The sequence below is a fragment of the Sceloporus undulatus genome, chromosome 1 (assembly GCF_019175285.1).
Source record: "Sceloporus undulatus isolate JIND9_A2432 ecotype Alabama chromosome 1, SceUnd_v1.1, whole genome shotgun sequence".
Classification (NCBI taxonomy): domain Eukaryota; kingdom Metazoa; phylum Chordata; class Lepidosauria; order Squamata; family Phrynosomatidae; genus Sceloporus; species Sceloporus undulatus.
In genome coordinates, this window is record NC_056522.1 from 278,042,411 (window position 1) to 278,056,321 (window position 13,911).

General features: G+C 41.6%; 1 protein-coding gene across 7 annotated transcripts in view; it reads right to left on the minus strand.

Moving 5' to 3' along the window:
• SBF2 (SET binding factor 2) overlaps positions 1-13,911 on the minus strand; it is a 364,188-nt gene that overhangs the window by 62,956 nt on the left and 287,321 nt on the right. For all 7 annotated transcript variants that reach the window (XM_042461173.1, XM_042461134.1, XM_042461050.1 and 4 more), the window contains one exon: positions 638-808. In XM_042461173.1, the coding sequence (XP_042317107.1) occupies positions 638-808 (171 nt within the window). The remainder of the gene's footprint in view (positions 1-637; positions 809-13,911) is intronic.

The following is a 13,911-nucleotide window of genomic DNA, read 5'->3' on the forward strand; positions in this document are numbered from 1 at the left end:
GTCTTGGAGATATGTCTGATTTGAAGCAGAAGGCACTGAGCTTTGCCAGAGCTGAAAATACATGTAACAATGGATGTTAGTATTGCTAGCATATTATGATAATATACTCATCCATCCTAGTAGCACAAATTCTAGAGAAAACATTCCAGTGGTTTATGAGAACACTTGATGCCAGGTGTTTTCATTCAAGACAAAGCTGGCATGCTACAGAAAGCAGTTCAATTTGATTACAATCTAGAGCTAATTATTACTTGGCCTCATGCTCATACAGCATCATTTCATATTTTGGTTTTTTTTTGCCTGTAAAGAAATAGAAGCAGTAAACTGCATATATTTTAAACATTAAAAATACAGCATTTGAGTATTTGTTGTGTAGAAAAATGCTGAAAGAAAGAAGACAGTTCAAACATTTACTGTGAATTGCACTCAAAACCAAGATTGTAAATTATTTCTCCCATGTGATGGGAACACTCTGCTTGCTATATTACACCTATGTACCTCAGGGCAGCAATAATGTGGAAAGCACAAGCTATTCTTTACAGGATTACAGTTTTCTTATAACAATGTGTTAAATGCCATAACCCAAGTTTATTTCAGCTTATTGTATTCATTATTTGCGCATTACTGCTTTACTTACCTTTTGCTTTAGGTGTTGTGGATGATTTTCTTCCTTAGCTGATAGGTAGAGGGAACGAATTTGACTTTCCACATCACTGTAAAATGTTGTTTCCCAGAACTGCTGGTTAGCCCATATAGGGTGATCTTGTACACAAGTATATGCAAACTGACTGACCCCAGGAGCTAGTTTCTGAAAGCACAATTTTATTTATTATGATCAACTGATCAAACATCTACAAACATCAACCAACAAATGTTAATCAATCAAACTTCACTTATAAAATTATATTAAAAAGAAGAAAAATAAAATTTAGAAGTATATAATCATTATAAATGTATAAAATCACTATAAATTCTGTTGAATTAGGAAAGGGAGGGGACAACTCATGCATAATTCTGCTTTTTTAGAAATGATTTCTCACAGAAGCCTCACTTTTAAGTCAGGAGACTGGCCTGTGAGAGTAAGGACCTGCAAAACTCTTCAGTAACGAAGTACAAATTCTGCAATGATGATTTCTTACAAGAGCTGGGTTATTAAAAAAAAATCTAACTTACTTCAAAATAATTTATTATTTTTATACAGACTAGTGCTATAAATATGTACTCAATAAATTTTTGCTCTCCATGAAATTAAAATGGATCTTCACAGGTTGTATATTGTAATGGTTCCAGAAACAATGCTATTATTGCAAACGTTCTTCAGATAAGGTCCTTCAAATAAATCCAAAATGGATCCTGTAATCCACTGAATTTAAATGTTTTTGGCACTTTAAATGTTTCACCTATATTGTTGCACTGTTTCCCTCCCATACCTTTACTGAAGATTTGCAAAATACTTTGTTGCTTCATAAGTTCTGATCAATTTTGTATTTTAAAATTGGCCTGCTTTTATAACTCAAAGTTGCACTATACATTTCATGAGCTTTATTCCAAATATCAATTCTAAACACTAAATTATTCTACAGATGTCTATATGTAATATTTCTACCCAGCCTTTCTGAGGATAGCCTGCAGGTGTCTCATTATGAGGACAAGGACAGGTGTTACTCAAGGCAGCCAAACTGCAGCCAGCAGGTGGCAATAGATTTCTGTGAAAATTACAAATCATTCACCGCTATGACAACCTTATGAAATAATGAATGTTTCATTAGCTAAATAAACATTCACTGCTGACCCCTTCCCAAAAGATCAACCTCTAAAAAAATTATTGCATGCACAGAAATAGCTGAAGTATTCCTTTGACTACCTCCTCAGCCCTCTTCTTCTAATTGCTATACTTCCCTATTAGCCCACCCAAACGATAATGAATCCTAAATTCACCTAGTCTCCTGAAGTGGGTCTATGGAAGCAAATGTACACAAAGCACACTGTAACAATGAGAGTAATATACACTACACAAATCTACAGATTTTAATGGATGACAGCCAATACATAGGAAAATATGAAGTGGTTTAGGCTGAGTCAGACTATTGCTTCTTCTAGCTCAGCATTATCAACTGTGCAAGGTGAGATGGTGAAGGCACAATCCCATTGAGGAAGAAAAATTGAAGGTTTCTAAATAAAACAGGGTGAATGTACGAAGAACTATCAGATGAGCTCAGCCTTTGTATAAGAAATGAAAGAAGAGGAATATAAACTAATAGCCGGTATTTGTAGGGGGAAAGGTGGAAAACCTAAAGCTCAGCATGAGACCAGGCTTTTCAAGAGGTTAAAAATAAAAAGGATGATGAAATGCTAATGAGACAGACAGAAAGTCAAACTGTTAAATACCTTCTTTGTCTCAGTTTTCTACCAAAAGGAAAATAGTGCCATAACTGGTAAAAATCATGCAGCAAGAGGACTACCGCCCAGAATAGGTTAAGAAGTAGTAAAGGAATGCCTACTTACTCTAAATGAGTTCAAGTCTCTAGAGCTGGATAAACTGCATACAAGAACACTAAAGGAACTTGCTGATTTAATATTAGAGCCACACTCAATACTCTGAGCATTCTGGAACTGCATTTACATTGTAGAAATAATGGTTTGATACCACTTTAACTGCCATGGCTCCATGCTATAGAATTTTTGGATTTGTAGCAGGGATGTAGCTGGGGGGGGGGTTCTTGGGGTCTGGACCCCCCCCTTCCATTAGAAAAATGAATGGTGTGTGCTGCTGCGCCACCGCGCCCAAGCCCCATTACTGTATAATGGTGGCACTTCGTCTGGACCCCTTTCCTAAAATTCTGGCTACGTCCCTGTTTGTAGTTTTGTATGATATTTAGCCTTCTCTATCAGAGAGCTCTGTGTCACAACAAACTACAAATCCCAGGATTCCACAGGACAGAGCCATGACAGTTAAAGTGGTGTTAAACTGCATTATTTCTGCTGTGCAGATGCAGCCTTAATGAACAAGAGAGGTCACAGCAGATTGGAGGAAAGCAAATGTTTGTTTAAGTTATGTACACTTAAATAAGAATTTAAGCTGTAATTACTATGAGCCAGCATGGCTTTCTCAAAGTAGTCTTAAATCTTTTGATAAGAGTTACAAGCTTGGAAGATCAGGAGTGATGTGGATATAGTATATCTTTCAATAAAGCTTTTGGCAAGGTTCCACATGGCCTGAAACACATGGGCAAAATGATGAGGCTTCAGGCTGTGTTGTGGTTGTGTCATTTACATGACACACACCTTGAATGTGGCCTGAAGCCATGCTGATGCCATGTCATTTCCAAAGAACCAGGCTAAGAAGGAGCAGATAGAATCCTCTCCTTCTGGCAGCCCGCTTCAGGACTGAGGTAGTGGTCTGGAATGGGACAGGGCCTGTGTAGTCACCATGATCCCCACAGTCCTTTTGGCCCATCTGCTTTAGGCGCTTTAGGCCATGATATTCTTGCAGGCAAGCTGATAAACTGTGGGCTAGACAGCATTACAGTTAGGTGGGTTTGAAACTGGTTGACAGACTGAACCCAAAGAGATCTCATCAATGATTTTTCATCCTGGAAGTAAGTGATTCGTGAGCTGCTTCATGGTTTTGTCCTGCGCTGTGATGTTTAACATCTTTATAAGTGACTTAGGTTCTATATAGATGGGCCCGAAATGCCGGTCTGTAGGCGGAGTCAGGGCACAGCATCCTGATGATGGACGCTCTGACTCCGCCCCCAGGGCATCATGATGCTGGGTGTGCACCATTCCAGATGATGCATGGCATCCTGGTGTGTCTCTGGCACTGCATCCAGATGATGCAGCGCTGAAGGGGCGCCACACAGCCGTGCTCCCGCAGCTATGGCACCCTTTGGAGGGTGCAAAAAGGAGCCGTTTGCAGCTCCTTTGTGTGCCCTCCAGAGGCCAGATTGGGGCTGTGGCGTGAGGTTGCTGCAGCCCTGATCCGGCAAGAAAAGGGGTTGCCTCCCGCCACCCCTTAGAGGTAGTCTGTAGAGCTCCTTAGATAATGGACTAGAAGGCACAATCATCAAATCTGCAGATGACACCAAATGGGAGAGAGTAGCAAATACTCCAGCAGAAAGAATCAGAATCCTGGCTTTGACAGATTAGAGAGCTGGGCCAAAACTAGTAAAACGAATTCCATCAGGGATAAATGTAAAGTACTACATCTAGGCAGAAAAATGAAATGTACAAATATGAGCTGGATAACACTTGTCTGGAAGGCACTACATGTGAAAAGGATCTAGGATCATAGCAGATTACAAGCTAAAATGAACTCAACGGTGTCATGCATTGGCCAAAAAAGCCAATGCAGATATGGGCTGCATCAACATAATTTCCTATCAAAGGAATTTGTACTGCTGCTATATTCTGCATTGGAATATATTGTGCTATATTCTGCATTGCACCTGGAAATAACTGAGCACCACAATTCAAGAAGGATATTGACAAATTGGAATGTGTCCAGATAAAGGCTATCAAGATGATCACAAGTGTGGAAACCAAGCCTTATAAGGAACAACTTAGGGAGATTGGAATGTTTGGCCTGGAAAAAATGATGAAGTGACAAGACAGCCATCTTTAAATAAGGAAGGGATGCCATTCAGAAGATAGAGCAAGTTTGGTTTTTTGTTGCTCTACAGACTAGAACGTGAGCCAATAGGTTCAAATTACAAGAGATGAGATTAGACCTAAATATTACAAAGAACTTTGTTATTGTACTATTTGATAGCAGAATGGATTGCAGGATGGTGTATTCATCTTTGGAGGTCTTTATACAGAAGTTGAATGGGCATCTTTCAGGAATGCTATAGTTTTAAATTCCTGCATGCCTGGGAGCTGGATTAGATGGCCCTTCTGATCCATTCCAATTCTAATGTTCAAGTTTTCCTTGGCAGAGTCTCCTTTCATGCAGAATTCTTTCCTATATCTATCTGGAGATTCTTGGTGGTCTTTTATCTAAATATTGGTTTAAACCTGCTTATCTTCCAAAACCAGCTGAAAACAGATGAAAGTCAGTCCTGATATGTTGTTGGAGATACTGTTGACAGCGTGTACATCTGACTTTAGAGATGGTATATACAGTTGGCCCTCGGTATTCACTGGGGTTTGGTTCCAGACCCTCCGTGTATATCAAAATCTGTGGATGTTGAAGTCCCATTATATACAAAGGTGTAGTAAAATGGAGTTCCTTATATAAAATGGCGAACACAAAAGTCCCCCCCCCATATTTTTTTATCTGTAGTTGGTTGAATCTGTAGATACAGAATGTGTGGATGTGGAGGCATTTCATGCCAACTGTAGTGTGTTCTGGATATGTCCCCAACACTTTAAGGATTGGGATGCTTTTTTGTTTTGGTGTGTGGTTTGTGAATGCAATAACATTTTGTTTTATCTCTGGGCGTTAAAGTAGTCTCAGTGGCATAAAATGCCTCTCATCAGCATAAGCTGGTCTAACGCGTCTCAACATAGATAGTGTGGGCACAACAGCCAAGTGGTAACAGGTAACAGCCTGTATACTGGCAATACCCATGACTATGGCAATTATCTGCACATTCCAGGATATCCTACTTAATTCCATTCAAAGCAGCATTTCATTAAAGGCCAAACTGAGGGCTGTACCATCTGAGATATGGAAGAGGACCTGGGATTAGACCCTTTTTTCTTTTCTAATTGTGGCATCAAGTTTTCAGAAATGCCTCACTAGTTGCGACTTCTTCTCTTTTCATTGGCAGGTCATGAGAATTTTATTTACCCAGGATTTCTCTGCATGTTTAGTTTTGTGGTTTGTCTGGGTTATTTACTTATTTATTTATTTTTTAAAAAACAACAACATACTCTTTCTACTGCAATGTTCTTTGGTAGCACTGTTCAAATCTTTGTTACGATGATATCATCTCAATTTTTAAATCATAGAATCATAGAGTTGGAAGAGACCGCAAGGGCCATTTAGTCCAACCCCCTGCCATGCAGGAAATCTAAATCAAAGCATCCCTGACAGATGGCCATCCAGCCTCTGTTTAAAAACCTCTAAGGAAAGAGACTCCACTACACTCTGAGGGAGTTTGTTCCACTGTCGAACAGCCCTTACTGTCAGGAAGTTCCTCCTAATGTTGAGGTGGAATCTCTTTTCGTGGAGCTTGCATCCATTGATCTGGGTTCTAGTCTCTGGAGCAGCAGAAAACAAGCTTGCTCCCTCCTCAATATGACATCCCTTCAGGTATTTAAACAGGGCTATCATATCACCTCTTAACCTTCTCTTCTCCAGGCTAAACATCCCCAGCTCCCTAAGTCGTTCCTCATAGGGCATGGTTTCCAGACCCTTCACCATTTTGGTCGCCCTCCTTTGGACATGCTCCAGTTTCTCAACATCCTTTTTAATTTGTGGTTCCCAGAACTGGAAACAATATTCCAGGTGGGGCCTGACCAGAGCAGAATGGAGTGGCACTATTACTCCCCCAATTGTTTCAGAATGCTGTACATGTAGAAGTGATACATAGATGCAAACAAACCAAGAAACTGGAGTAGTTTTGGATTTTGTTGCTGATATGGGCACTTTAAGATCCCCAGTTTATTATTGTAAATAAAGTTTCATTATTCTTTTGATTTATTAATAGGATCACTCCAACGAGAAATAGATAAAGAAACAGCAGTTAGTTTTAATAAAGTGATCCCATTGAGCTTCTTCAGAGTACTTCTCAGAGATATCATCTCTTTGTTTTCCTCTTACTAATTCATATTCATAAATTCAAATTCCTTAAAAGATACTGCAAGTCAAGATCTTAAGTATTTATATATAAAACATGCCAACTTACAGTTCTTTTCTGAAGATATAAATCAAATAATCACAGGACTGGAATCTAAATATACACTTATGATGTGACAAAACACAAGCAACCCTGTTCAAGCATAGCAGGGCTAAGAATGTATAGGTGAAAAGATGATACAGCTATATGCAAAGTAATTTATTAGGGGTATAATCTAACCAAAGTGAAGCAGTTTTAAGTCTCACTGATTTCAAATGGGGAGATTTAAGCATATGCTCAACTCAACTACTCATTTAAAGGAGACTTAAAAATGCTTCTCTTAGTTGTACTGTGCCCAGTATTTTCACATTTGTATATTTTACTGCATAGTCCTAGTGTATTAACAATAAATGCTTAAATTTCGCTTTGGTAATATGTGGTGCAAATATTTAATTTTCAGTTTCAAGCTGAGGATCACATCGCTCCTTCACTACACACTTACAAAAACAACATAAAGGGCATTTTTGCCAAAAGCATTTTTGATGCCAAGTTATAAAACCTCAACAGGGAACATCCTAGAAATTCTGACAAAACTTCATAACTATCATAGTGTGAATGGCGCCACTATAATATGTATATTTAATAAGGTTCTTTTGTGTGCCAATTTAAACATGATTAAAATGAGTAAAGTATTGAAATTGAAGATTACCTGTGACTCTACATATATATTCAAGGCAAATGGATTAGGAAAATAGCTCCTAGCTAAAACTGTAATTAGATCTGACATCAAGACTAAGAATCAACATGGGTATCTACAAGATTCTTTTACAGTTGTGAACTCTCCCCCCAGTCTCTGAAATCAATGATCAGTTGACCAGCAAAGAACACTGAAATCTGTAGACAAATAGATAGAGAGATAAATAGATTTTATTTATCAAAACATTTTTTAAAAAACTCCTTCATCCTTACTCATATCCACATAGTGTATATTTGCTGTTATGTGCCTTCAGGAGTTAGGTTAGTTGTGATTAATAAGCCTCATTTATGTCATGAGCCTATTGACTAACATTGTATTCCCCTCTCCCTATGTATATATTATCCTCAGGATGGCAATCAGGATTCTAGGCTCTGGAGGTCTGTGCCAATAGACTGGAGCAGATTGTTGCACAATGAGTGCTGGTAGGGACAACACTTGTACTTGTAGTGTATGACATTTGCGCTGTGGAAAGATAGAGATGAATAACAATGGAGACAGGTTGGCTAGCAGTCCATTGACTGTTAGCCGGACCATTAAAAACATCATCACCCTAGGATTTTCACTACTGGATCTATATTCATGCTCACATGCCATTTCGCTTAGATGAAGATCCAAAATGAGGCTTTTGTGGGATGTAGGCTTCAGAAATATGGGTAAGATGTCTCTTTCTTTTGCTCCCTCAACAGAATATATCGGAGAGGTTGTTCTATTATACTTGCATGCAGGTTGAGTCTCTCTTATCTGGAATTTCAAAATCTGAAATATTCCAATATCAAAAATTGTCCATGGCTGAGTTAGTGACACTTTTGCTTTCTGATAGTTCAGTGTACACAAACTTTATTTCATGCACAAAATTATTAAAAATGCTGTGTATAAAAGAATCTTCCATAGGTTGCTAAAATGAGTACCCAGATTATTGGGGGCAATTAGCTTACACTTTGTAAACTGCTTAGTACATCAGTAAGCAGTATAGGAAATGCACTTACCATAGCTAATTTCATGTTTAGACTTGGGTCCCATTTCTAAGATAGCTCATTATGTATATGCAAATATTCCAAAATCTGAAAAACTCCAAAAGCCAAAACACCTGGTCCCAAGAATTTTGGATAATGGAAACTCAACCTGTACTTGGATTCATTCCTTTTTATAGCATTTTGTGATTGCCTATCATCATACTTTTTTAACATTACAACTGATTAAACTTTTAGTCTTCTCCCTACCGTGCCATATCTTCCCCTTGTAGAATTCTGAATGAGAAACAGCAACTTGAATATGATATATGATATATCAGGTTCATCGGCACCTTCCTTGACTCTGAAGACTGTGTTGCCTATCTCCCTCAGGACCGCTTCCAAGCTCTTTGTGCTACGGTCATGACTTGTCTCGCTCACAGGCAAGTGAGGGCCAGCGATGTCCAGATAGCCCTGGGACACATGGCCTCAACGACGTTCGTGACTCTATGGGCAAGGCTGCGGTTTCAGCCCCTCCAGTCATGGTTCCTGTCGGCCTTCAATGCAGTGACAGACCCTCTGTCCAAGTGGATCACAGTCCCGAGGCCAGTTTTTCGCTCACTCCGCTGATGGCTCAACTCCCAGAAAATTTGCGTCGGCATGCCCCTTTTGCCTTCTCAGTCTCAGGTCACCTGACCATGGAAGGGTGGGGTGCCCACACGTCAGGCCTCTTCATCAAGGACAAGTGGTCTCTGGACGAACAAGCTCTCCACATCAATGCCCCTGAAATGATTGCAGTGGAAAAGGCCTTGAGAGATTTCGAGATGAACCTTTCCAACAAGGTAGTACTCCTCCTGACGGACAATACCACAGTGATGTACTACCTCAACAAGCAAGGAGGCACCAGGTCACAGACCCTGCTGGACATCACACTCCACATCTGGGAATGGTGCATCCTGAGAGGGATTCTGCTCCAGGCAATCTACTTGCCAGGAGAAGAGAACGACTTGGTTGACCAGCTCAGCAGGTCTTCCACCGTTTGCCACAAGTGAAGACTCCATCCCGAGACGGTCAACAACCTCTTCAGTCATTGGGGAACCCCACAGATCGACCTCTTCGCGACTGCTCTCAACAGCCACTGTCCCCAGTTCTGTTCCCAAGCGTGCAACGACAATACCATCTTCGCTTGGTCTGGAGAGATGCTATACGCCTTCCCTACATTTCCACTGATCACCACGGTGGTGTCCAAGATGATGTGAGACTGCTCAGATGCCATCCTGATCATGCCTTGGTGGCTGAGACAACCTTGGTTTCCATCTCTTCTCCACCTCTCCCAGAAAGACTTTCTCCGTCTCGAGTTCCGTCCAGATCTCCTCACTCTTCAGGATGGCCAGGTCCGACATCCAGACATCAAGAATCTACCGATGGTGGCGTGGAGACTCCGTCCCTAGACCCACTACCTCTCTCGTTATGGGTGGTGATCTTGGCTGCCCAGAAGCTGGCCACCAAGAAATCCTACGCTTCCAAATGGAAGACATTTGTTGATTTTCTCTCCGTGAGAGATCTTTCTCCATCTCAAGTGTCGACACCGGTGGTGTTGGAGTTCCTGATGACACTTTTGGATTTGGGGCTGTGCCTCACTTCCATCAAGTGTTACCTTTCTGCCTTCTGTTCTCATTTCCAGTTTGATAGCAAACCTTATTTTTTCAGGGACCCTCTGGTGAAGAGTTTCCTGAAGGGTTGCAACAACCTCCATCCTCCGGTCTCGGTACCGACACCTGCTTGGAGTTTGGACTCTGTGCTGTCTTGTTTGCAATCTGAGCCATTTGAACCCATGGCCACATCTGACTTGAGGCTGTTGACTTGGAAGACAGCCTTTCTTGTGGCCATCACCTCTGTCCGCCGTGCGGGCGAACTCTCTGCCTTATGGAGGGATCAGCCTTTCCTTAGGTTCCATCCATAAGGATAAAGTTGTCCTCCATACCGACATTACTTTCCTGCCTAAGGTGGTGACTTCCTTTCACATGTGTCAGGACATTGTTTTACCGACCCTGGCCTCAAACCCGACCACTGACACCGAATGCTGTTTGCACACCTTGGCTTTGGCTTTCTATTTGGACAGAACTGTGGGTTCGAGCCATTCTGAGAGACTGTTCCAGTGCTACTCGGAACCAAAAAAGGGACTGCCTGTGATTGCACAGAGGCTTTCCAAATGGGTGGCTGGTACCATCCACTCTGCTATGAACTGTCGGGCAGACCTCTCCTGGCCAGGGTTCGGTCCCATGCAACTAGGGCGGTAGTGACATCTTCCGCTTTTTTGACTGGGGTCCCCTTGGAGGATGTCTGTAAAGCTGCTGTTTGGTCCCAGCCCTTGACTTCCATCAAACACTATAGGCTGGACACCAAGGCCAAACGGGATGCAGCTTTTGGGAGGGCAGTGTTGGTTTCAGGTTTACATTGATTTTGCACTGCATTTCCATTTGTTTCAAGTTTGACAATGAATGTCTTTATTGCCAGAATTGGCATGGTTTACAAAGTTTGACATGGTTTACATAGGTCCTTCGCGACCTAATATGTTGCAAATGTGCCTTATGAATTGAACATGTTAAGGTACTATTTACTCAAGTACTGAACACATCGAACACAGTTTTGGTTCAAAGATCTTTATTGTGTGGTTTAATAAACACAGCTTTATTTTAACCTAACTTTCCACCACTGACCTATGCTTGTCAGTCTAACCCATTTGTATGATTTGCAGAGACCACGAAGAAGGAGGACAGGCTGCTCACCTGTGACAGTGTTTCTTTGAGTGGTCATCTGTGAATCCATACAAATCCTGCCTTTCCTCCCCTCAGTGTCCTGCTCTACATTGGTTCATTCTCATGTCGCTTACACGGCGTAAATTTCAGAACTGGGGAAAGAGTGGGAAGGCAGGGGACTTATAAGGGAGGGTGTAGCATTCCCTGGGGATCCCCGGGGATGCGACCCCCTCCCAGGATAGCAATGTTCATCAAGATTGAGGTGTGGTAATCCTGCTGGCAGACCACAGGATTGCGACCCTCCTTCAGGATGACAATGCTTTATCCATAATTAGATAGATAAGCCCATGTTGATTCGGTGGAGCCAGTTTACACATCCTGCTTCCTTGCTAATTGGAATTCTCCTAAGTACATACTGGTCACTAATTTCGCAAATTGCTTTTGGGACAAACAATGGGATAATGTAAACATGATGTCAATAAAAGGTTCAGCCAAGACCTGGCTGAAAAAGCTTGTGCACCCCCATTCCTGTCTCTGCGTCTCTTTGCCGCGACAGATGGGCGGAGCTACTGACAAAAAGTTGCAAAGTTAACTTTGCCCAGTGATTCCGAAAGTTTCCGAACAGCACTGTGCAGGCACAGTACAACCCATTTGTATGTATTCACAGATGACCACTTGAAGAAACACCGTCACAGGTGAGCAACCTGTCCTTGTTGGCTATATAACCATAAATGTTAAATATCATTTCCTTTTGATCAAGTTTGGAAAATGACTTGAAAGTGTGCTTTTAAACCCAAGTTAATGCCCAGTACCCATGCAACTGTTAAGGTTGGTGAGAAAAGGTTAGTTGGAATTCATGCTCTGATTTGGAAGGTAGTTGATATTGGCCCCTTGGAAAAGTAAGACCCACCATATGTGTGATAGACTCTTGCCCTTCCTACCTTACTAAATAGGCTAGAGGGGGATTGACTGAGTAAGCATGGGGAGTGATTAATGCCTCTTTACAAGACAGTGTCCCAGCATGCCTGAAGGAGGCTGTTGTAAGATCTTCTGAAATAGCCTTCCCTGAATCCTACTTCATTGCATAATTATGGGCCAGTCTCCAACATTCCATTTTTGGGCAAAGTACTAAAGTATTAAAGTGTGTGATGGCTTCTCAACTCCAGATTGGGGCGCAGCAACTATATGCTGTGGCCCCAATCCGCCTTGAAGCTGCCCAAAAAAAGGAGCAGCAAAGATCTGCTCCTTTTTCGGGCAGCAAAAAGCCACGTTTCTTGTTCTGCCACAGTCCCAAGGCAGCTTCAGGATATTCCGGTGGTGTGCAGTGTGTAAATGCCATGCTGCCAGAGTGTCCTGAAGCTGCCCATTTCTGGGTAGCCGGGCAGCTTCAAGTCTTGGGCCCGTGTGGTGTTTAAATGCCATGGCCCAAAACTGTTGGGAAGCTGGCTTTTAGAGCTGGTCTGTTCCGGCTTGCAGTCTTTTAATTAATTTTAATGCTTTTACCTATAATTCTTTGACTTTTACATACATACTTTTATTGAATTTTTATACAGTTTTAAAATCTGTATTGTTTTAAAAAATATGTTGCTAGTCAGTTTGAGTCTCATTATTGGGACAAAGGTGGAATATAAAATAATCATAATCATAATGGCATAATCCTTTTACTGTGATAATTTTCTAGAAATAAGTCTGTCACTTCACCACAAAAAGCTGTAGGTGCCAAGCTTGCCTTCAGAAAAGTATACATTTGATGAATGTAGAGGGTTGCCCCCCCCCAAAGTTCTCTTGGCATAAGGATTATAGTAGCTGAAAACAGAGATCTGAGTTATCTGTTTCATTCATACATTTACTTTACTACTAATGTTAAACCATCTTGTTAATAAAATAGTACTCTTTCAGATTAGGGGAGTTAAGGCCCTCTAGATATTGTTGGACTGCAGCTCCCATCCCCCTTTAGATGATGGCTAGACTGATGGAAGCTGCAATTCAACATCTGAATGGCCAAAAGTTGCACAGCTCTGTTGTACAAGATACTCTTGGGCTGCTGCCACACTGCAGAATTAATGCAGTTTGACACTGCTTCACCCGCCATGGCTTTATCCTATGGAATCCTGTGATTTATAGTTTATTGTGGTTCCTGAGCTCTCTGAAAGGGAAGGCTAAATATTTCACAAAATTACAAATCCCATAATTCCATAGAACTGAGCAATGGCAGTTAAAGCTGCATTAATTCTGTGGTGCATATTTATTTATTTAGGTATTTATATCCCGCCCTTCATCCCTAATGGCTCTCAGGGCGGCTTACAATTATTTTTAATCAGACAGTTCCCTGCCCTCAGGCTTACAATCTAAAAGACACGAAAAAAAAGGAGAAAGGAATGGTGGAGGGAAAGGGGATGAGGTCCAGTGGTTCTTCTCTCCCTCTGAGGCCTGGACCAAGGCAGATGGATTGGAGGGAGGGCTTTTCCTTCTTCCAGGCTAGCCCTGATGGAGCTGGACCTGCCTGGTGAACTCCCTCTCAGGCCGGCAGATGGCAGTTATGGAGAGTGGAGTCTCCTTCCTCTCAGGCCGGTGGATGGCAGTTATGGAGAGTGGAGTCTCCTTCCTCTCAGGCCGGTGGATGGCAGTTATGGAGAGTGGAGTCTCCTTCCTCTCAGGCC